Source organism: Haliotis rubra, unplaced genomic scaffold (assembly GCF_003918875.1).
Source record: "Haliotis rubra isolate DU_JTF1 unplaced genomic scaffold, ASM391887v1 Scf1001, whole genome shotgun sequence".
NCBI classification, from domain to species: Eukaryota; Metazoa; Mollusca; class Gastropoda; order Lepetellida; family Haliotidae; genus Haliotis; species Haliotis rubra.
In genome coordinates this window covers 26,060-51,605 of record NW_025764895.1, presented here as the reverse complement: position 1 = coordinate 51,605, position 25,546 = coordinate 26,060, and the positions used below count along the sequence as shown (strand labels likewise).

At 40.1% G+C, this 25,546-nt stretch overlaps 1 protein-coding gene across 1 annotated transcript in view; it reads right to left on the bottom strand.

Annotated features, from left to right (window-relative positions):
- The window catches only part of LOC124267082 (phosphatidylinositol 4-kinase alpha-like), an 87,733-nt gene that overhangs the window by 41,613 nt on the left and 20,574 nt on the right, over nucleotides 1-25,546 (bottom strand). Inside the window, 17 exon segments of the mRNA XM_046701918.1 lie at nucleotides 567-660; nucleotides 1,276-1,368; nucleotides 2,226-2,435; nucleotides 3,111-3,194; nucleotides 3,377-3,458; nucleotides 4,888-5,012; nucleotides 5,355-5,425; nucleotides 9,616-9,698; nucleotides 9,834-9,967; nucleotides 11,724-11,854; nucleotides 12,421-12,529; nucleotides 13,451-13,501; nucleotides 13,932-14,091; nucleotides 14,727-14,827; nucleotides 15,378-15,561; nucleotides 20,260-20,361; nucleotides 23,419-23,514. Coding sequence (XP_046557874.1) covers nucleotides 567-660; nucleotides 1,276-1,368; nucleotides 2,226-2,435; nucleotides 3,111-3,194; nucleotides 3,377-3,458; nucleotides 4,888-5,012; nucleotides 5,355-5,425; nucleotides 9,616-9,698; nucleotides 9,834-9,967; nucleotides 11,724-11,854; nucleotides 12,421-12,529; nucleotides 13,451-13,501; nucleotides 13,932-14,091; nucleotides 14,727-14,827; nucleotides 15,378-15,561; nucleotides 20,260-20,361; nucleotides 23,419-23,514 — 1,910 coding nt within the window.

Here is a 25,546-nt window from a genome sequence, read left to right as displayed (position 1 = left end):
AGGTCTGATAGAAGTCTACAACCCACCGACCCCAGTGTCTGACTGTATATTTCACAATGACTTTGACTGAAGTTGTTATATGTGACATGTGACATTTGTTTGCTATTAATAAATCTTATGTTTGTTAATAATTTCAATGCCAATTATAAGAAATGTTAAATCTGAAATGTGTGTTTAATTTTATTCTTTGGATCCTGTGAATTTTCAATGGGTCAGACAGACATCTGAACTTACAGGACCCAATGTCCTGTTTCTTTGAAACACCATTCCTGAACACTGACACCTGGATATACAACCCCTGGATATACCGCCAAACTGGTTATACTGCCTTGAGTTGCCAGAACGGATTTCCTCTCTATTATAAATTCCCTGGATGTAATGCCAAACTGGATATACCACCACCGCTAAGTTTTTGGAGAACAAATGTTCCAATTCCCTGGATATAACACCAAGTTTGATACTACTGTTACATTACATCTTGATAATATCTGTCAGTTGTGTGAGGTCCTCAATTTGCCAGTGTCATTGAAAGTGTCTTTAACAGCGTCTTGTATCTGTCAACTCACCTGACTTAGAATCCACCAGTGCTGCCTCCAGTTTCTTGCACAGTGTCTTAGCCAGTTCCTCCTCACTATCACTGATGCTCAACATCCCTGACACCTGTTGAAGATATACACTCTCTCCGGTCACTAAATACATAGTTTGTTCTAAAGACTCAGAAATATTCCAGATGGATCAATGGATTGACATTATGTGTGTTGTCTGTTGTATAACATCTTACTCAGCAATATTCCAGCTATATGATGGCAGTCCATAAATTGAGGAGTCTGTACTAGACAATCCAGTGATTGACATTATACGCATCAGTCTATGTAATGGGGATGCAATGAAGTCAACCAAGTCATTCAGCCTGACCAGTCTATCCAGTGAGTTGCTTCTTACGAAAACCATTTGTTGCTGAAGACCAATTCTTACCCGGATCTTCATGGATGATGACCTTATGAGCAGCAAAGCCACTAAGCTACAAAGACATACAACCAAATCACCAAGTTCACCTGATATATTCAGTCACCTGGACTAACAAGCACAGGTAGGTTTCTAACGCCGCAATCACAAAGATTGTTGCTTAATGCTGCACCTAACAATTTTAAGCCATATGGTGGCTCTCTGTAGATAATTGAGTCTAGAACAGACAATCCAGTGATTGTTGCAACGAGAGATCATCATTTCCATGATGTCCTTGACATTATCCATTTGACAAGGGAGGTAACTCACCTCCCCGAGGTATCTGCTTCTGAGACTGAGGTTAGCCATGAAGTTGGAGCTGTCGGTGTTTACACAAGTCGGGCGCCGGTCCAGTGTGGCTGTCTGTAGAAAGTGAGAGGAATGAGGGTTTAACATTGCATCAAATTTTAGACTATTGCACTTATACTGCAACATGCACGTGAGTGTGCATGTGAGATGGTATTTGTCTGGACTAATAGCCTGGTTCTGCAGGCTAGCCCACTGAGATACCACGTCACAGTTAAACATGGATACCCTACTCAGACACAATACACTGACTCCAAGCTGGCCAGACTTTGTTCTGTCATTTTAATTCCAAGTTCCAGGCAGGGTAAAAAGAAGTACCATTCATGTCTTTTGGCATGAATTGAACCACTGGGTTGAACCACAGACCTACTGATCTACAAGCAAACACTCTATTTACTCAACCAAACTGGCAGAACAGGGCTTCACTTATCATTCAAAGCAAAGGAAGGCAGTCAGTGACATAAACAGTCCTTAATAATTTCCAAAGGGAAATGACAAACATCGACCTTTGTGAAGTTTACATCATTTTTGTCTTTTTCCAGTAACTTGTTTAACATTTATAATAAAAGATGAACCAGCAAATAATTCACTTTTAATTTCTGTTCCGAATGACACCTTATCATTTCATGAACAAGCAAATGGTTCACTTTTAATTTCTGTTCCGAATGACACCTTATCATTTCATGAACAAGCAAATGGTTCATTTTTAATTTCTGTTCCGAATGACACCTTTTCATTTCATGAACAAACAAAATGGTTCATTTTTAGTTTCTGTTCCAAATGACACCTTATCATCTTAAGAATAGCAAACGGTTCACTTTTAATTGCTGTTCAGAATGAACCTTACCCTTTCAATCCCCAAACCAAGGTTTGACCAAACCCCACCGTTACAATGTCTTGCGTCTAGTACCTACCCCGAGTGGTGCAGCATTCTGGTTGTAGCCGGCATAGTTGAGGACGCTCTCTGTGGCAAGGGCGAGACCACTGTGCTGGAACAGCCCCTCGGAGGAGTTGTCCTGCTGTAGCAGGTATTCTATCAGGTGGGACCGCGTGGCGTTGGGCGCCCACTTCATCGACTCCTGCAGGATTCCTGCACTGCGGGCGGCGAAATCCTTCACCGTTGTCTGAAATATTGAACCCAACATGAGACAGAGAGAGGTGTAGGGGACTCCAGGATTAAATCTTGTCATTCATGCCTTGTGGGGGAATAGTCTTAAGATCGAAGTTCTATTGAAATTCACTGGCGTGTTATTGCCACTGTTTTCCACTATAATCTGACATAGCAGGTGTAGTAGATAGTTCTACCAAGATTATTTGTTTGTTGTTGTTTAATGCTGCACTCAGCAATATTCCAGCTTTAAGGCAGCTTTAATACTCAAGTCCAGACAATCCAGTGATCAACATCATGAGCATCGATCTACACAATTAGGCAGCAAGAACGTGCAATGTTTCCCAAATTTGGAGCATCTGAGTGGATGATGTTTTTACCTCTGCAGCTAAAGTGTGTGTGGCATTTGTATTTTTGCTTGTCGTGTGACTATTCAAACTCTTTCCAGTTTTAATGTTCATGCAGATTTGTCGTCCAGGAAGCTATCTCAAACGTTAGGTTGAGTGATTCTGCACAAGTCACTCTCCACGTATGACCTTTGATCCATTTAGCTTTAAACACCTTGAGCGTTTGCATGTGACATGTCTTGAAGTCAGTTGAATCAGGTAACCAGGAGAATTGGTTGTCTTGGTTACGTGAGAGAGTTTGAACAGTAATCTAGTTCTATTTCTTCTGTCCCCTGATGACATACCTCTCTGTCTACCATGGTGTCCATCACCCTCAGCTTGTACCTGGTGTTTGGGATGGGCATCTCAGGAGCATCTTGGTGAGGATCCTGAATCAGAGCCAAGATGGACTTAGCACACAGTAACAATGTCTCTGAAGTTATATCATCATCAGTATTTGTTGCAAATTGATTGACATTATGAGTAACAGTTGACTCTGTTGTGGCACAAGAACACACACTCAACAAAGTCAGTGAACCAGAAGACATATCCATTTGAAAACGATACTAACCATCTCAAGAGACTTGGAAAGAACCTGGAGGATGTCCAGCATCGTCCTCAACACCGTCCCGCTCCACAGCAGATGTGGAAACCTGTAAGAAACCTCACACTGTACCTCAAATCTTGACAGCTTCTGCCTTACAACATGAGTACAGACACCAAATCACTATCCTGTAAATACTTCTTACTTTACCTAAGGGTCAGAATGTCTAAACTGAATTATATCTCAGCTGATGTATCTTTTATACATGTACTCCACACTGACCAGAATCGTAGAACATTGAGACGGAAGAAATGAAATGGATATATTCTATCTAAGGGACCGTTCATAATTTATGGCTAGGGGGAGGTGAGGATGATTTTAAGGGGGGTCACCCATTTTGTTCTAGGGAGGTGTGGGGGGTGTAATCAGTTTTGTACACATGTTCTAGGGGGGTGGTCAGCAATTTTGTACATACAAATATTTAAAAACTATGCTTAAAAATATGGGGTTGGGGGGTCATTGATTTTGTACATGACATACAGGGGGGGTCACTTACTTTGTACATAAATTTTAGGGGAGGCATTCACATTGTACATGCCTCTCCATAAAACCATCATCACCCCCTAGCCATAATTATGAACGGTCCCTAAAAGCCATGCAGTACCCTGTTCCACTATGCAATCCAGAGCTATGACTGCTGCAAGTCTATGGTGAAGTAGTTAGTGAGTGGGTTGGGTTTCACGTTACATTTAGTAATATTCCAGCAATATCATGGCGGGGGACACCAGAAGTGGGCTTCACACATTGTGGGGAATCGAACCCAGGTCTTCAGAGTAATTAATTAACACCCTAACCACTAGGCGCCGCTTATTGTAAGGTTAAACTGAGTTATGATCACTTAATATCATAAATATTATGAACAACATTCGCAGGTCATTTCTGTCAATCCCAGTGAGCCACGAGTCCATTTTCTACAAGTGACTCAGGCCTATCAATGTAAAACAACAGATAGCATTTAAACTTTGGAATATGCACACAGGCTAAATAGACAAACAGCCACACAAATTACACATGAGACACTATCCCTATAAATTGTTCATAACAATCACTAAAACCCACCATTTTCAGTGAGTGAGTTTAGTTTTACGCCACACTCAGCAATATTTCAGCTATATGATGGCAGTATGTAAATAACAGTGTCTGGACCACACAATCCAGTGATCAACAGCATGAGCATCAATCTATGCAATTGGGATTACATGACATATGTCAACCAAGTCAGCAAGCAGGACCACCCGATCCCCTTAGTCGCCTCTTACAACAAGCATGGGCTACTGAAGATCAATTCTAACCTGGATCTTCACGGGTACCATTTTAGTCTATTTTCAGCGAACTAAACACAGAAAATCATGCAGCTGCAGCAAACCAAGTGTGAAGAAATAAGGTTGGTTGCAGCCTCCTTATCTATTCAAGTTTGTGAGCACTGCAGAGTTTGGTTGCACAGTGCTGGTTTTGTCAGCACACTGAGTTTCACCCACCTGTCTACAAGATATGAAAGGAACTTGTCGGCTACTCTTCGGATGGCCTTCTGTATGTGGTTGAACTTGACCAGCAAGAACTGTGCATGGATGTCCAGCTCTTTCTCACGCTCCTCGGTCCGAGGCTGCAGGTTAGTGTTAGTTGGGGTGAAATTGTATGACCATTTGAGCAAATACAATAGTACTGTGATCTGTTCATATTTAGCATACAAGATGCATGTAGAAATCTGTAAACATTTATTTTGATGCAAAAAAGGAAGGTTCACTCGCATACACCATAATCTTCATCTACATACGCAGGTATGTATTTCCTTGCAGTTGGAGATCTTTAAGACACAATTAACAAACAATGAACCTGACCACAGGATCTATAAAGTCACATTTACAGCAAATATAGGTTACTAGGGATCTGTTCTGACACACAAAGGCCACTGGTAGGTTGTGGAGTTCCAGAAGTTTGATCTCACCTTAGCTGCAATGACGTCCAGAAATCTCTCGAACACTTTCTCTGCTACGATCAGGATACACTGCCACATGCCTGGAACAAGATGTTGATAAACAGAACAACGTCGAACATTGTCTGAAGACAGAGCACCATCAAACATTGTCTGTAGACAGCGCACCATCAAACATTGTCTGTAGACACAGCACCATCAAACATTGTCTGTAGACAGAGCACCATCAAACATTGTCTGTAGACAGGGCACCATCAAACATTGTCTGTAGACTGCGCACCATCAAACATTGTCTGTAGACACAGCACCATCAAACATTGTCTGTAGACACAGCACCATCAAACATTGTCTGTAGACAGGCACCATCAAACATTGTCTGTAGACAGGGCACCATCAAACATTGTCTGTAGACAGGGCACCATCAAACATTGTCTGTAGACAGGGCACCATCAAACATTGTCTGTAGACAGGGCACCATCAAACATTGTCTGTAGACAGCACACCATCAAACATTGTCTGTAGACAGAGCACCATCAAACATTGTCTGTAGACAGGGCACCATCAAACATTGTCTGTAGACAGGGCACCATCAAACATTGTCTGTAGACAGGGCACCATCAAACATTGTCTGTAGACAGGGCACCATCAAACATTGTCTGTAGACAGGGCACCATCAAACATTGTCTGTCAAGCATTGTCTGTAGACACAGCACCATCAAACATTGTCTGTAGACACAGCACCATCAAACATTGTCTGTAGACAGAGCACCATCAAACACTCTCTGTAGACAGGGCACCATCAAACATTGTCTGTAGACACAGCACCATCAAACATTGTCTGTAGACAGCACACCATCAAACATTGTCTGTAGACACAGCACCATCAAACATTGTCTGTAGACAGCACACCATCAAACATTGTCTGTAGACAGAGCACCATCAAACATTGTCAGTAGACAGGGCACCATCAAACATTGTCAGTAGACAGGGCACCATCAAACATTGTCTGTAGACAGGGCACCATCAAACATTGTCTGTAGACAGAGCAACATCAAACATTGTCTGTAGACAGAGCACCATCAAAAATTCTACCATGGCTACGTGAAATGCTCGAATTTGATTGGTCAAGCCACAAAATCAGACGGTATCAATTTGGATTGAAAATGCGTCTGATTTCACGGCGCTTCACTGCGCATGTATACAACCCTGCCGCACTACTTCAGCTTGGCCACCAACATGACTAACATCAACACAACAGACGTGATGGAAATACTGATGAAACATTTATTAAAACTCGAAAAATACAATTATATGATTTCTCCACCACAATTATTATGGGATCTCACTATCGTAATTATTACCTTCTATTATATAAATATTCAAACTCAAAAACAATACACAGCCCCACACATAAACAAACAATATCTAACATATAAATCAGAAAACCTTGTAACAATACATCCCTATCTATCCCTATTTGTGCGGTAAAACGTTTGTAAACATTTACCTACCTGGTAAATGGTATATTTGTTTCCTTTAGAATGGGAAATTCAAGAAGATAACGGTCAGGCTAAACACAAAATTTGCCACTCATACTCCATCATGTCCCGCTGCATCGCTCAAAATGTCAAAAACGTAACCATGAGAATTTAGTTCTCTTCCACCTTCCCCGAAGCTGTCACTGCAGCTATGTTCAGACACTTTGAAAAGCTTGGCCACAATCCAGTCCCAAATGACGAACAATGTTCCAAGGAATCCCAAGTTAGTCGAAGGTACACAAAGCAGCAGTACTGTCACTCTTCCTCGCATGCCGGGTGGCGCACGCGACGCGAAATCATGATCGACACTCACCGCCCGGTCATTAAAATTAACAGTCTTTGATGACTTACAGGTCATAGGTCCATCAGAAAAGGATCTATTCTTCGATTCTGCAGGGTTCAGGTTCGACAGTCAGTCAAGTATTTTCCACTGTCACTTCAATTTCAACCTTTCGCAAATGTAAACACTGGCTCGTCCGCCATTTCAAACTGTTATGCAACTGTCTACTTCCAAGAAAATAAGTAGGTCAGACAATTCCATTATACTGTGGACAGGGGGTACAGTAACACGGCACACAAAACAATAGGCTGGTTTCGGTCTTGTGGGGTTATGATTATAAAACCAAGCTCTTATGTGTTACATTATTGCATTGAATAAACAGTAGTATGTTTTCTTTGGACAGAATATTTTTATGTTGCAATGTTAACAAAAATACGAAAAGGAACCTACCACTCCTTTATCAGACGAAGTTCAATTCGCCTCTCATCCCATGCCGATTATTACGCAGTGTCTTCCGCAGGACGAGGAAGTTCGATTTTAAATCAGTTATGGTAGAATGGAGATAACGACAGTGTTTGAAATTAAATGAATGTTTGATCGATTGATAGTCTCTAATTAATCATTTGAAACCTCACGCTACGCGTTCGGCTTCAAATGAAATTTAGAGACTATCAATTCGGTCTAACATTCATCTAATTTCCAAACACAGTACGTTTATCTCCTAATTGTCTGTAGACAGGACACCATCAAACATTGTCTGTAGACAGCGCACCATCAAACATTGTCTGTAGACTGCGCACCATCAAGCATTGTCTGTAGACACAGCACCATCAAACATTGTCTGTAGACAGGGCAACATCAAACATTGTCTGTAGACACAGCACCATCAAACATTGTCTGTAGACACGGCACCATCAAACATTGTCTGTAGACACAGCACCATCAAACATTGTCTGCAGACACAGCACCATCAAACATTGTCTGTAGACAGCGCACCATCAAACATTGTCTGCAGACAGAGCACCTTCAAACATTGTCTGTAGACAGAGCACCATCAAACGTTGTCTGTAGACAGGGCACCATCAAACATTGTCTGTAGACAGGGCAACATCAAACATTGTCTGTAGACAGGGAACCATCAAACATTGTCTGTAGACACAGCACCATCAAACATTGTCTGTAGACTGCGCACCATCAAACATTGTCTGTAGACACAGCACCATCAAACATTGTCAGTAGACACAGCACCATCAAACATTGTCTGTAGACAGGGCACCATCAAACATTGTCTATAGTCTGAGCACCATCAAACATTGTCTGTAGAGAGAATACTATCAAACATTGTCTTTAGACAGAGCAACATCAAACATTGTCTGTAGATAGAGCAACATCAAACATTGTCTGTAGATAGAGCAACATCAAACATTGTCTGTAGATAGAGCAACATCAAACATTGTCTGTAGATAGAGCAACATCAAATATTGTCTGTAGATAGAGCAACATCAAACATTGTCTGTAGACAGAGCACCATCAAATATGTTATTAATAGACAGAGCACTGGCAATTGTCTGTAGACAGTTCACAGTCCAATATTGTCTACAGAGCATTGTCAAACACTGTCTGTAGAGTACTGTCAAAGAATTTCTACAGTCTGAATACCACCAAACATTGTCTGAAGGTTACTTTGTTTCATAGCACAGCACTCTGGAGTATATGATTGCAGCCTGTAAATATCTGAGTCTGGATCTGACAATCCACTAATGAATCCTGTGAGTAGCAAACTATACACATTACCAACCAAGTCACCAAGCCTTACAACCCCATCCATGGTGCATACCGAACAACAATTTTGGCAAGCTAGTGCTCATTTCTCCTCTCTCTTGCAGTGACTGAGTGAATTTTTTTAATGCTGCTATTGACAATATTCCAGCCATATCATGGTGTCCTCTACTAAGTCTCGACCTNAGCAACTGTATCTCTATCAAAGGAGCATGATATCAACCAATCAGCAGGGAATCAGCAGAAAATATATCCTGTAATTGGATTCTAGTTGGAGACAGACTGAGACATATCACATGGACCAGGTCTATCAGTGAATAAGTAACCATATCTATATCAAACAAGTATGATACCACTTCTTTGATGGGCATTTTAGAAGTTGAGTTGATGAAGAATAATGACAATTATTATGGATATACAACTTCTTTTATTCTGTGATGAGGCGACATTTTGACATAGGTTCTAATGACAACGACATTAGAACCTATGTCGAAACGTCGCCTTCCACAGAATAAAAGAAGTTGTATATCCATAATAATTGTCATTATTCTTCAAGTATGATACCACCCAATCAGATTGAGGTGGACGGAACCCTGGGAATTTATTCTGCCAATGGATTCCAATAGGAGACAGACATATCACCTGCATATTTAATACTCAGTTAACAGACACTCACTGTCTTTGTCTTTGTAGAGAGTCTTGTCCTGGAGGTATTCAAACAAGCCGTGGAATGCATACAGGTCATTGGAATGCATGATTCTGGAACAGAGTGAGGAAGAGGTTCACAAAGGTTGCTCGTGCAGATGAGGGTCTTATCATAATTCCCTGCCTCTGCTAAACGATAACATTAGTTTAACTATTTGTCATAAATTAGTCTCTCTCTCGCAGACTTACCTGAGGGTCTCCAGCTTGTACACAGACATAAGATACGTCAGCTGGGCAAAGCTCAGTCTGTTGATGATGGGCACAACTTCTGGTGGGTTGTCCAGGACGGTGCAGATCTTCATCCTGAACCCATTCACATCAGCCTGGAGCAGAGAACAGAGCATCATATCAGTGGATCACTACTGAGTTACGTCCCTTCCATATATGCAGACATTTCTCGTACTTTCTGCAGCAGATCTAGCATTACGACATGATACCCAAATCTCAAACAAAACACATGCTGGTATATTAGGTGACTGTATAGAGGTGGAATGTGCCCACCTACCCCTCCCCTCCTCCGTCTGGAGCCACCAGAGACTTTCTTAACTGTCATCACTTCTGTGGTCGTATGCATATGTCGGGCGTTGTTAACGTCAGGCGTAACACACTACGTTGGGCTTAGCAGCGCCCTGCTCTAACACGTCATTCACAACGTTGGTCAAGCCTAGGCGTTACTCTGCCCGACTTAACAGATTTACGTCGAGGCGTAGTGTGCTATTTTCAGATTATCAAACGTTTTTAAACCATCGGGAAAGGGCGTGAAAAAACTTCGTGACACATCCGTTTCAGTCATAATCATGGAAAGCCAAAGAAAACTGAGAAAACCAAACTTAAAATATGTGGAGGAATTGCGATAGGAGCCATAATCAATATCACCTCTGATTGTATCCACTATCGGGAAAATGTCAATTCTCCTGAATCTAAATCTTCTGTACAGATCAAGGTCGTCATTTTTTTACTAAAGGGTTTAACCTTTCTCTAAATATACGGTTTCTGTAGAACTGTTGACTGCAATATCGGTAAACAACTGTCGCCATTACAGGGCTACGCCTGGCTTACGCCTGCTGGGTAGGTGGTGTAAATGTACAGCGCTGCGCCTGGCGTAACTTTAGCTACGTCTAAGATATGCATACCGGTTTAACGTTACGCCCAGGCGCACATTTTACTTACGCCCATACTAGAATTTACGCCTGACATATGCATACGGCCACTGGGCAGCAACCCACAGGATGATGCAAGATGGTTATTGTTGGAGCACTAAACATGAATGTTTAGTCATCAGGAGATAACTTATCCCCCGGCTGAGACTGTATAGAAACGGAGTTCGCCTTATTATAGCTCACTGCTATAACGCCTCCTTTTTCAAACCAAGAAGAAAAGGAAAAAAACTGTACAAAGGTGAGGAGAAACAGGGTTTAAGAACATCTTCCAGATTATACAGTTATAAGATGTCTTGAGAGCATCCATGACTCATTGTGTGTATGCATAGATGCATGTGTGTGTGTTTGTGCACCTGTGGAAAAACCAGTCTGTATAGTCTGCTTGCAGTGAAAATGTACCGATGAATTTCACTTTAAACAAAAATGTAAATAAAAAAATCTGAAATTAAGATTGCGAATCCTCATAATTTTACCTTGCCAGCTGAACATTTAAATCTGAGAATTTTATTCATCAAGTTGTTTAACAAACGATCATAGTTTCAAATCGCTATTATTGATTTGTATAACAAGGGGGTATGCTCATTAAATGAAACACCGAGAACAAGTAGGGTTGGTCTAAGTTAATGCTCATCATGTGCCACACGTGCATTTGTTTCACTGTTCCAACTACTGTGCTTACCCCCTTGTAATACAAACCAATAATAGCGATTTGAAACTATGATCGTTTGTTAAACAACTTTTATCCCAAGATGAATAAAATTCTGAGTTTAAAATGTTCAATTGGCAAGGTAAACTTATGAGGATTTGCAATCTTAATTTCACTTTATTTGATTTTCATTTTTGTTTAATGTGAAATTCATCGGTACGTTTTCACTGCAAACAGACTATAGTTTGCTCTACATCATCGTGTGGAACTCACCTGACCAACTGTATCATTGCGGAGAGCAGCACTGTACTTGAGCTCCTTACGAAGATGGTCTCTTGTGATGAGCAGTGGTGACTTGGTGGATATCTCGCACACAGCCTCGTACCAGTCCTGGGGCCAGAACCCTGCCACAGCATGCAGAACATCACAGAACATGTCGCGATCACACTGATGGAGATATTAAGGCATGTGTGGCCAGAGTATCTACCTTCGTACATCATCCCCCAACCAGTTCGTAAACTTCATGACTCAGTATATTTCAAACAGGGCTGAGAAGTTTTCTGTTTTAGTTTTAAAAATAAGGGATGAGGTATTGAAAAAGGATATGCATCTTCAAAATTCATACGCTCCTCTGATAAAAGGGCATACAAGGAGCCAATGAATTTTATGCGTGACATAAACCTGATGAGTGAGTATGTCTTTCAGAACTTAAACATCCTTCAAGGTATACCATTGCAGATGACATAAAAAATGGCTTCACACATTGTACAAATGTGGATAAGCATAACCAGCATTATTCCTAATGAGAAGCGAACACTTAAACGTCAAGGCAACCAAATGGTTCAACAACATGAGAATACAGATTACTCGTCAACTGCTACGCAGAACTGCCAGATATCTGCGGACAGCTTATGGATGCGGCGCCTTATAATTACTTAGCCCAACTTCTCCCTACAACATGGGAGCCTACCTGACTCCTCTTCGGTGAAGCCCATCACTACACAGTACTGCCAGAAGTCCTGGAACAGCTTGTGGAGGCGGCGGTTCGGGTCACGGATAGGAGGCAGTCTTCTTGTCAACTGATAGAAAATGATTCAATTTGAACAGATATGGCTTTGTGATTTACCGGTAATACTGCATTTGTCTGAGGTAAGTAAAGTCGACATACATAAAATCACTGCCTTAAATTGAGACCATCACTTGTGGCATCATCTTACATGAAAATATCAACTTCATCACTCAACTTATTTACTAAAACACTCAACACAATTAGGAGGTAATAATACTGTGTTGGAAAATCAGAGGTATATAACATAATTATAATACCTCTAAATTTGATTTAAAACCGAACACAGTGTGTTTATCTCCAATGTACCATAACCGCATTATTAAGATTTTGAAAAAATACATACTGTGTTGGAAAATCAGAGGAATATATAACATGATTATACACCTCTGAATGACTTGAATTAACCAATCACAATCCATCCAGTATTTACTGAAGTCATGGTAGAATTCCAGATATATGACAGCAGTACATGGAAATAATTGAGTCAGGACCTGAACAATCACCGATTCATAACGATGCTTCCTGTCAGCCTGTACCACAAGCTATCTCCCAATTCGCCAACCTGACCACCTGTAACCTCTTACGACCAACACAGGTAGCTTTGGAATTCAGAACATCCACCATGGCATTTCTTTGGCATCTACTGTATGATTAGTTGGTTGGTTTGTTGTTTAATGCTTTACATAGCAATATTCCAGCTATATGGTGTCGGTTTGTAAATAATCCAGTCTGGACCAGACAACCCACTGATCAACATCATGAGCATCGATCTACACAATTGGAATACAATGATGTGTGTCAGCCAAGTCAGCGAGCCTGACCACCCGATCCCTCAAGTCGCTTCTTACGACAAGCATGGGTTACTGAAGATCAATTCTAACCCGGATCTTCATGGGTTCTACTGTATGAACGACAGCACATGTATACTCACCACCGCAATGACTGGGATCAACACCCCAAGGTTCCCAACGCTGCTTGATGCCTGAAAACAGAAAACACAGAAACAACTCAATCCAGACCAGACATCTTGACTAAAATCATCTGAACTGCAATCAAAATCTTTTCAAAATAAGTAATTGAAAAAGGAGGAGAAAAAAGCGGAGGGCATGTTTGCCCTCTAGCCCCATCTGTACAAACAGCTCCCAGACCTGAGTCCTTACCTTCTTAGTCTGGGAGATCTTCTTGCTGGCCCGCTTCCCCTCCAGCCCAATCTGTACCAACAGCTCCCAGGCCTGGAGTCCTTACCTTCATAGTCTCGGAGATCTTCTTGCTGGCCCACTTGCCCTCTAGCCCCATCTGTACAAACAGCTCCCAGACCTGAGTCCTTACCTTCATAGTCTCGGAGATCTTCTTGCTGGCCCACATGCCCTCCAGCCCCATCTGTACACAGCTCCCAGACCTGGAGTCCTTACCTTCATAGTCTCAGAGATCCTCTCGTTGGCCCGCTTGCTCTCCAGACCCATCTGTACAAACAGCTCCAGCAGTCGGCCCAGCAGATCCAGCTGCTCACTCTCACCCTGGATGTTGGCTGCGATGTTGGCGAAGGCGTTGATCACGGACTGAGACACCTGTCTGAAGTCACAGACGATGCAACACTGCAGCACTTGGTCGACATGAGCGAAGTATATTTAACACTGACTCATTCGTATCCCTTTTATCTTAGAGCATATCCACCATACTTACACCACTTCAAGATGCACTGGCATAAGGTACATTATTACCCCAGATAAACCAAGGTGCCCACTGGGAACCCATTTTCTGCTGAGTAAATAGAGGCAGTGTTGATCACTTGCCTGAGGTGAGACCACATGTGTCATGTGTGTTTCATTGTGGGGCAGGACAGAAGTTCTAGAGACTCTCGGCTGCCAAACACGGTCACAAATCCAAGGACTCTCCGTGACCGATGTTGCTTTACTGCAACTGATTTCTGACCTGGGTTCCATGCACAAGACCACACACCACCACAATAAGTTGACAACCAACAGAAATACTAGTGGAAACCATATATCACTAAGCTACGTTTGTAGTTAGTCCTGCTTGAATGAGACAGAAATGTTTACTGTATCTACATTTTCAGTTATATTCTGTACCCATATGATGAAAACCTGAAGTACAGTAAATAGGTTCGGAATTAAAGCCCTTAAAGTTATTTGTCAGTTAAGATTAAATATGATAACATTTTCCCCTATGATGAAGTTGCCACTCACCGGTAGCCCCTTAACTTCTCATCCTTGTCCCTGCTGTAGGGGGAGCTGCTCTCCACGCTGATCTGGCTGAACAGACTCAGCACCTCCTGGTAGATCCCGGACTGAAACATTCATTGGAGGCAGACGTCACTCATTGTTACGCTTATTGAATTAATCCACAGGATCCACAAGAAACAAGCAGTAACACAAAAGTATTCCATGACTGAAACATTCATTGGGGGGCAGATGTCACTCATCGTTATGCTTATTAGGGCTCCTTGCCTCTAGGCAGGAGACCTATTGTAATCGTTCGGATTATTATTATTATTATCATTATTATTTATTATTCCGCCGATTTTTATACCAAACATAACTCCTAAACCAATGCTCCGAATCGCTTACAAAAAATCACACAGATGCGCACCGAGGTGTAGATATTCCCCTTAAAAATCTCTAGGCTCTTGGCCCAATAGCAAAGGGGAGATAATTCAAAATTAATTCCAAAATTTCAACGTTTGATAGCAAATATCTCAAGAACTGATTGTTCCAACACTTCCAAATTTCTTGTACAGATGCACAATCGAATTCCCAACTTCTAACCCAGTATCATCCCATCAGGGGTAGGCCTTGTCTAGAACCATCATGTCGACACAAATAACTGTAGGTACATACACATCCAGTCATGATCATACATCCTAGCTGGTCCACGATGAGCACATCCAGGGGCGAGGGAGGGGAACAGAAGCGCTGCAGGAAGATCTGGAGGATGGACTCCACTGTCTTTGGAATGTCCTTCAACCCCACAGCCAGGTGCCCCAGTGTCAAGATCGTGTTGGTGGAGATCAGTGTCGATTCCCTGTACCACACATACAAAAATCACTTAGTGTTCAAGTGATCAGTCCATACAACAGCCTAATTAGTCAAGCACTGTACAATCAAACTTTCAATATCTGTTATGGGAAAACCCGTATTAATAAACCATGCCCAAGCAGGAACATTTTATAAATCAAATTAAAATTGATTGAATTAATTCTAAAAAATGTTAAAGAAATTAAATTAAAATGTTTATTCTCAATAAAAATTCAAAACCATGTGAACCTGTTAGTTTTGTACATGCACATGCTAGAAACCCAAAACAATTCTCATTATTTTAATTACACATATTTGGTTAAACCATTCCTAAAATGAATCAGATATTCACGATGCTTTAATGTTTATGCCAACCTATAAACCTCTTAAAGTCAATGTATACACGACAACAAAGAGTAGAAATAGTTAAAAAACATTAAAACAGATACTACGATACATAGATCTGTTAGACGATATCGTAAAATTATTGAGCCACAATAAGCATTACACCATTTAATGTGAATATAATATTCTTTGCTGTTTAGAAAGAAGTGTTACTATGGTTCCCAAGAAAATGAATGCAGTGAATTAGAAAGTTGATTTCTACTGAATCTAAAACTAGACGAAAGCATCAGAAGAGTATATAATTTGTTAACGAGAAGAAACAACACTACAGACATTTTATATTGGATGTGTGAGCTTTTGTTCAAAATATATTATCATCACTGTAAAGCGCCACACTCACACAGCACTAGGAGAGTGTTGAGGGATAGAGGGGGGTGAAAGCAACAGCCACCATGGCATTATGGGACATTTCATCGTCCAACCAAAAACTTACTATGGCTGGGTCTAGATTTTTGAAGCTCTCTTAACGCTAAGATAGTCGTAAGGTAATGTTAAAGTATGGCACTTACGACTATCTTAGAGCTAAGAGAGTCGAAAATCTAGGCCCTGGTTCTTACAACAAAAACATGGGTTAATGTGGGTCATTTCTAAACTTAAATTATTGTTTAGTAATTGTTTGTTGATTAAAGTAATATTCAGAAGAAAATCATCTTGATGATGGCAACATTTAAATAATAGTCTGAACCATACAAGTGATTGATATTATGAGGAATGTTCTGAACTGTCTGGTTGAGGGGACAAATATTCACCTTGCCTGACCACCCAATCCACTTTGATGCCTGTTACAACGGTTACAACAGCCCATGTTATATTTGGGATTACACTTTCTGAGTAAAGTACATATTCTAGTACTTTTGGGGGTTGAATCCCATCTAGATTTGAATCCACACTCTGAGCGTGAGGCACCTAATTGTCAACACACCAAGTCAGCGATTTAACCCACTTAGCCACAGCTTCCACGAAAATGGAAGTGTATCAACTGGTTGTCTAGAAAATATACTTCGTGTACCCCTTTGACAAGTGTAAATTGGCATGGCTGAAGCTATATATGGCTGAAGTTATGAAAACACAATGCTGTTTAGAAAAAGGTCAAACAAAACATGTTCATATATGTATTTGGGGTTACACTTTCTCAGTTGAGTCTCGTCTGGAATTCAAACCCACACTGAGTGAGCATGGTTTTATGTCGCTTTTAGCAACATTCCATTAATATAATGGCAGGGGACACCAGAAATGGGCTTCACACATTGTACCAATGTGGGGAATCTAACCCGGGCCTTCGACGTAATGAGCGAACGCTTTAACCATTAGGCTACCCAACCGCACCCCCCACACTGTGAGAATGGGGCCCTTATCGCCTGAATTCACAAAAGGTTTCACCAACTAATACAATCAGCAAAGGTAACTGGGGAACCCTCTAACCTTGAACCCTAAATCAAGCTGTTGTTATATTGGTAAAAAAATACAAAATAAATACAGAAAAGATTATGATTATATGCCATCCCAGCACATTTCCCCAGACACATAACACTCGAAACAAACTCACAAACACAGGTTACAAAGAATATGTTATGAAACATGCAAATCAAACATGATACAAATCACAATAGATAATTTAAGAAAACTTTCAATGAATATAATTTGTATTTGAAGACGATTACGTCAATTTTAAAGTTGTGCATAAGACTCAAACAGTCAAGTGAAATGTACACATCTATACCTTAAATTAATGTTAAGGACTATGAATATTTTAGGGATATTTTCATAAAAAAATTGTGATCAGTTTTCACAAAGTAAATATATCTCCCAAAATAATCATGTTCCCTAACTTTCCTTGTTCAGTATACATACAGAATCTGTCTGACTATACTATATGCATATATAAGCACTTGTACACAGGGTAGGCCTAAAAAGAAAGTGTTGTGGTTCTGATTACCTGACCGACCCTTGAATTCTGGTGCCGAACCTAGTTTTTTCACGAGGTATGAATAAAATAAGCTTTCAGATACCATTGTTTTTCCCCGGCACCAACGGACATCGGTCATTCTGATAGAGAAATTCGACATGATGGTCGCAAGCTTGATTGAATAAACAATTACACATTGATAAATGTGTTATTAGTTTGTACTTTACTTCTAAAAAAAATGTCAAAACAAAAATTCCTTCCTACCTACCTACCCTAAATTTCAAAGAGGTGTAATCGGAACCACAACATTGTTTATATTTGGCCGTAGTAGAATGTATCTACAGAAAGCTTCTCTACGGATCATTAGTACTACAGACTCCATTAGGAGTAGAATTGATACTTAGTCTGACAATGCCAGTTAGTCTGCAGACAACCATATTACCAACACACAATAGACAAGCAGGACAAACTCTCATTTAAGTCAGACCTTAGTGCTTGTTAGCTATGTCAAAGATATGAGGCCGTCCCATCAACAGTCATCTTAGAATGACCTTTCACAACCTTTGAGTGACCAACGTATGACCAAATCAACATTAGCCACAAAGCCCCTTTCTATGACTTTACAACATCAGTTTCAAACAGGTGACTTTCTTTTCAGATTACCTTCTAAAAAATAATTATTCATAATTTTAAAATTGAGCAAAAGAAAATTCAGTAATGCCTAATAGATGGCAAGATGGTATTACAGTAATTAAGTTAAAAATATCTCACTAAAGTGAGAGATAGACTATAGATGAATTTGACAGAATTAGTTGAACAGTTTTTTGAAATACCTCAAATTAAACTTTTTGAGTTTCACGGTTAAAAAACACATTACAACTGTCACTTACAGATCTTATAAGCAACCTCCTGATTGTCAAAGGAAATGTCATTCTGATCTGCAGGGGGATGTCCTCATATTTTTGTTTAGCTGTAGCGAGAACTAAGATCGGATCTTATTGAGATCGGCAAACACAAGAAAGGACAAGACAAGGTTATAGGTCAACACGTGCCAAGATGCTGCAATATCACACAAAATGTTAATTGGAGTGTCAGAAAAATCAAGATCATGCCAAATTTGTACATGCTTCACATGAACATTTGAACTCATCAACAACTTTTCGTCTATATAGTTACATGCAAATGCGATCACTTCGTGTCACTCTGTGGGACAAGATTAAACTAAAATTATCACGATTGTTATTATAAATGTTGCCAGTTTATTCAGTAAGGAACCAATGGATGTCGCCATCAAAACTCCAATATACAAAACAAATAAGAGCCCTGTGGCTCTGCAGCTCACCTTCCTCAATTTTTGTACAAATGTGTGAGTGAGTATTTTTTACACAGCTTTTAGCTATATTACAGCAATATCACGGCAGAGGACATCAGAAATGGCCTTCACACTTTGTACCAATGTGGGGAATTGAACCCAGGTCTTTGGAGTGATGAGCTAATGCTTTAACCACTAGGCTAATCCACCGCACATTGTATAAATGAAGAAAACATTCTGATTCTACCTTTAGCTTCTAGTATTCTAGATTCTGATTGGTTTGTTAGCAGGATCAAATCTGCATCAGATTATGATGTTGATGATGTTATAACTAGCATAGATAAATAACCAACATTCTTCCTCAAACTCCAGAATTTGAAAATTCAAAATTCTTTCTTTTTAATGTGGTGAAAAACAACATTGTTATTCTTTTACAACCTGTTGTTGAAATGAGAAAAAAAGCTTACTAAAATTACGGGCAGAGCACGGACGACATGACATGACACGATATGAACTCACATGAACATTTTCTTCAGGTGAGCTTAGGTGTACCACAACTAACAGAAAATAATTACGTAAATACTTCAGTGAATTAACAGCTTTAATGATGTATTAAATTTAAACATTTAATTTAATTTCTGTATTTATTTATTTATCAAACTTACATTAATATACATAAATATTGAATCTTTGTCATATTTATCTGCAATAAAGTAGCACTGAAATACATCACTGTTTTATCATACAAATTCAAAATTTAAAGAACTAAAACAAATTTGAATAACAATATGAAAAATGGTCACAGTAATCAAAGTAAGTTGGTCAGTGTATAGGCATGAGATAAAATAGTTCTGTCATAGTTTTGTTTGAATCTTATTTGGTGGGGATTGAGACAGACGAAACATATCTTGTCTGAAGCTTGAAAACACGATTGTGCATTTTCAGTGTCGACCTGTATACTCTGTTTATGAATTGCAATCATTTTTAAATATAAAAAAGTCTTGAAATGCAGTGTAAATGTGAACATGAAAACAAATTTGCCATGATCTCTGTAATAAGTAGGTCAGGTAACAGGAGATTGCCTGTCTACATCCTTGGGGCTGATTTCAGATGAACTGGGGCGCACAAATTTCAGCACCATTTTGAGTTGCTGCCAGCGGGCCTCTGCAGACTTGCTCACAGCTCTGATAGGGCACAAACATAGCAATGAAGAATAAACAACAGAAACAGGCAGGCTACACCTCATGCCATGCATGCACCTCGAAACAAAAAATAGTCAAGTTTTAAAAAGGACAAAATATGTAAGCATGGTCAGGGACAAGCTACACTTGGACTTAATTTAATTGCCTTGTGTCTAAATTTTGGGTAAATATGACAGTTGGAAATGACAGTGATTTTGTTCTGAAAAAGGGAATAAATGATTCATAAACTGACAGAATGATCATAATTAGATGAGTCTGGGATTCCATTAGCACAGGATCCTGCAGCAGCTAAGGGACTGAGTGAGTGATTGAGTATGGTTTTACACTGCTTTTAGCAATATCATGGCAGGGGACACCAGAAAGGGGTACACACATTTTACCCATGTGGGGATTCGAACCCAGGCATGACGAGCCAATGCTTTAACCACTGGGCTACCCTACTGCCCAAGCACCTAAGGGACTGACTGACTGAGTTTGGTTTTACGCCGCTTTTAGCAATATTCCAGCAACATCACGACGGGGGACACCAGAAATGGGCTTCACACATTGTGCCCATGTGGGGATTCGAACCCAGGTCTTCGGCGTGACGAGCCAACACTTTAACCACTAGGCTACCCCACCGCCCCAGCACCTAAGGGAAGCAACCGGGCAAGTTACTGCAGCTTAAGGGTGAAAATGAGTGGGTGACTTGGATAAGTCAGCCTCATGCTGGTTGTACAACGCAAGCCCCTGAGATCGTCTGGTAGGTATCAGTGTTCACGAATAGCGTCTGACCCTCTGACAAATCCGGCAGATTCGACAATGGTCCGATAGAAGTCACAATGATATAGACTGAAGTTGTTATATGTGACATGTGACACTTGTTTGCTGTTAATAAATCTTATGTTTGTTAATAATTTCAATGCCAATTATAAGAAATGTTAAATCTGAAATGTGTGTTTAATTTTATTCTGTGGGTCCTGTGAATTTTCAATGGGTCAGACAGACATCTGAAACTTACAGGACACAATGTCCTGTTACTTTGAAACACCATTCGTGAACACTGAGTTATACATGGACATCCGACTCAAAGATTACTGACTCTAACCTAGCTGGGTGTTGTTCCACCATTTTAATGCCAAGCACCAGGCAGGGTAACAAAAAGTACAATATTTAGCAAGTTGTTTGGAACTGACTGACTGACTGAGTTTGGTTTTACGCCGCTTTTAGCAATATTCCAGCAACATCACGGTGGGGGACACCAGAAATGGGCTTCACACATTTTACCCATGTGGGGATTCGAACCCGGGTCTTCGGCGTGACGAGCCAACGCTTTAACCACTAGACTACCCCACCGCCCTGTTTGGAACTGAAGTAATGATCTTTTGCTCTATCCAATACATGATGGAGGTAGTCATGCGTTGATGCCAGGGTCACTCAGTGCTGCACCCAGGATCTCCGTGGAAGGGGCTAGTTCGCATCATAAATTATAAATTTGTGCCATTGTTAGAGCATATATTTATAAATATAGCACAAAGGTAAGTACAATTAGCAGGAATCCCGTAATGTTGCAAATTGCAAATGAGCTGCATCAGTAAATTTTGACACCATTTGTGGTCACCATGTGAAGCCTCTCATCAGCAATAGCTGATCCATGTCAGCAACATCCAAGTGACACCAGAAATATTCTAATCATATCAGCAATATCTCAACGCTACCTCAGCAATATTTCATCTATATTATCAATACCTCAGCTACATAAGCAATATTTCAGCAATATCAGCAATGTCCAAGCAATTCCAGAAAGTCCCAATTATATGAGCCAAATATCAGCCATATCAGCTGTGTCCCAAACCATATCAGCAATATCTCAGCCATATCAGCACCATCTATCAACAATATCAATACCTAGGCAATATCAGCAATATCCCAGCTATATCAGCAATATCCCAGCTATATCAGCAATATCTCAGCCATATCAGCACCATCTATCAACAATATCAATATCCCAGCTATATCAGCAATATCCCAGCTATATCAGCGCCATCCCATCAATAATAGCAATACCCAGGCAATATCAGCAATCCCGGCATATATTCCAGAATCCCCATAGAGGAATGAACACATACCCTCAGCCTGACAAAACACGATCATGTCCAATCCTATCATTTCACACAGAATTATTTCCTTTTCGTGTGGCGATTTATTTTATCAATTTCAAAATCAACCTTGCATCATTTTCAGGTATCATTTGAAAATTCTATTTCAGTAAAATATGCAAAACAATAAATAACTGGCAAGAGGGAGGGTCTAGCAGGACACATACAGCGATCTATCATACAGGATCTAGGGCAGCGAGGGACAATATCCATACAATAGACACTCCATGCACTCATGATGCATACAATGCATACAATGCAACTAATAAACTATCAACATCTTCATGCAAGACATACTTAGCAACCTGGGTGACATTGTACAAAGTGATCTTAGCGCTAAGGTCATCATAATTTCCAGTGAGTTATGACAATCGTAACGCTAAGATTGTATTGCACAATCAATGTCACCCTGTTGCTACTCAGGACATAAGTGGACATAGCCAAACAGATGCATTTGAGTGATCAAATTACTGTATTTCTTTATCAAATCATTGATTAAACATACATCAACCAAACTTGTAAAAAACAAGGTCAAATAATCTAGGATGAAATATGCCTCCAAACAAATACCATTCTCAGGGATTTATCTAGGATTCCAAACTTGGTACCCATTGCAGACAAAATTATACAATAAAGTCACTGCAAAAATGTAAAACTCGACATTTAAGCCTGTTTGTTTTCACTATTATCAAATGAATCACAAAACCATAACATTTGATATTTATCTGCATAAAAGATGGTCTTTACCAATTTTAATTCGAATTTGGGAATTTAAATAAAATATTCTTCATTGACTATGAGTCTCTGAGAAGGTCTTGATAAATCCCTGATTCCTGAAAGAGAATTTAAGTGAAAATATCCATTTTCCACTAGCTGATACTGCCATCTAATGAACACCTACCTGTCACTCATCTCGGCACGGTACAGCCTGTTGGAAAGGGAGGCCAGAAAGGCCTGAACACAGTCAGGGTCCTCTTGGAGGCCGGCCTTCAGGGCCCTGTGGACAGGAGGACATGGGTGAGTGAGTTGGAATTGAAAATAATAAAGTTCCATAAATAATAGGTGTCTGTTTAATAGGGCTGTAACGAATACACTATGTTGCGAATATCATACGTATCACGAATATTGGGTACCGAATACGAATAATTATTCACGAATACAATATTGTAGTTAAGTGACTGATGCACAATATGGAATGCCCATGTTGACAGTGTTCATTTGTCACAGCAATAACCAGTCATCTCATGACACTCAAATTTGGTATGTAATAGTTATAGATGACAGTACCATGTGCGGCCTTGGCAAACTCACATGACTTGCGCTACTACAAGGCTAGTACATATTGCATATCTCATTTTGAAAAACGACATAAGGGTTCAAGTAAAACACACTCCCTTAAAAATTGTAAATATTCATGAATATTTGGTTCTGATGACCACGAATAACGAATTGAATTCATGAAGGGCTACGGTTCGATTCACCGAATATGCGAGTGAATCGTTACAGCCTTACTGTTTAATGTTGGAGGAAATCATCATAAGTCAGTTACATTAACAGGCTTTGACAATTTTTGAGTGCCATTTTAGAAGTTGGGTAATATAATAATGACAAACTTATGGATAACACCCTCTTTATATTCTGTGAGTGTGATGTTTCGATACAGTCCCTTCTACCATTGTTAAAAGAAGTTATCAGTATTAAGCTTGGACATTCATTTTTATTTTCACAAGTTCACACTAATTATCTGCTACAGAGCTGTGATCCACAGGCCCTCGTGTCTTTGCGAGGATTAATCATTAATAAAAGATTGTTTTTGAGATGAGACCCGACTCGAAACGCTTCACAGTGTAATACATTATGACAAGGCCGGACACTTCGGTGCACCCCACCCGACTGCTTTGCCGATTGCTACGCTACCATCATGCAATAGATTAAAACTTTTTGTAAACATAATCATGGATGATTGGCCTATTGAGCACCACTCATGACACCTACCAGTTCTTAATTGTTATTTCTGCAAGTCGATTGAAACCCTATTTTGACCCTCAACTATACGATCTTGATATCAAATACAAATGGCTGACAATATATTCGCACAAAACTTGGGGGGGGGGGGGCAAAAGCAAGCCCTCTGGTTGGTTGATGTTTGTTAAAGTGACATCTACAAATGATGCTTTCTTTTGAAAAGCCACTGCTGGAATAAAATCTGACTTTTCTTCCAAGTCCAGCAGTCGATGAAAGTAAAAATTCCCAGAGAATTTATAAAGAATGTGCAGATTTAGCAGAGTTGACCAACCAGAGGGCTTGCTTTGACCACACCCCCGTTTTGTGCAGATATATCGTCAGCCATTTGTGTCAAGATCATTTAGTTGAGGGTCAAAGTTGGGTTTCAATCGACTTGCAGAAATAACAATAAAGAATTGGTAGGTGTCATGAGTGGTGCTCGATGGGCCAATCATCCATGATTACGTTTACATGAAGTTTTAATCGATTGCATGCGATGGTAGCGTAGTGATCGGCAAAGCAGTCGGGTGGGGTGCACCGAAGTGTCCGGCCTTGTCATAATGTATTATATTGTAAAGCATTTCGAGTTGGGCGGTCATATCAAATTTATGTATATATAAAATCTTTAATCCTCGCAAAGACACGGGGGCCTGTGCTGTGATCTGCATGATGGTGAAAGTGGTGGTTTACAAGGAAATGTCACTTGTCCTTTCTCAATGTTACTTATCACAGAGAAGTAGGTTTATCATGTTAAGGTTAACTTGAAACCCTGATTAACAAATTACATTGAGCATATCAACACAGCATCAATGCTGGGCCATATTTCACAAGTGATGCTTGCGTTACACCTGTTATAAGTCTATGTTAAAGTATAGGTGTGACAGTTGAAAGACTTAAATTAGTTTTGCCTGAGATGGAATATGAGCAAATGATGCATTGCTTACAGACACTGCTGCAAATTGGAATCTGTTTGCTGTTTGTTGTTGCAAGCCACATTCAGCAGTATTCCAGCCACAAATTACTAA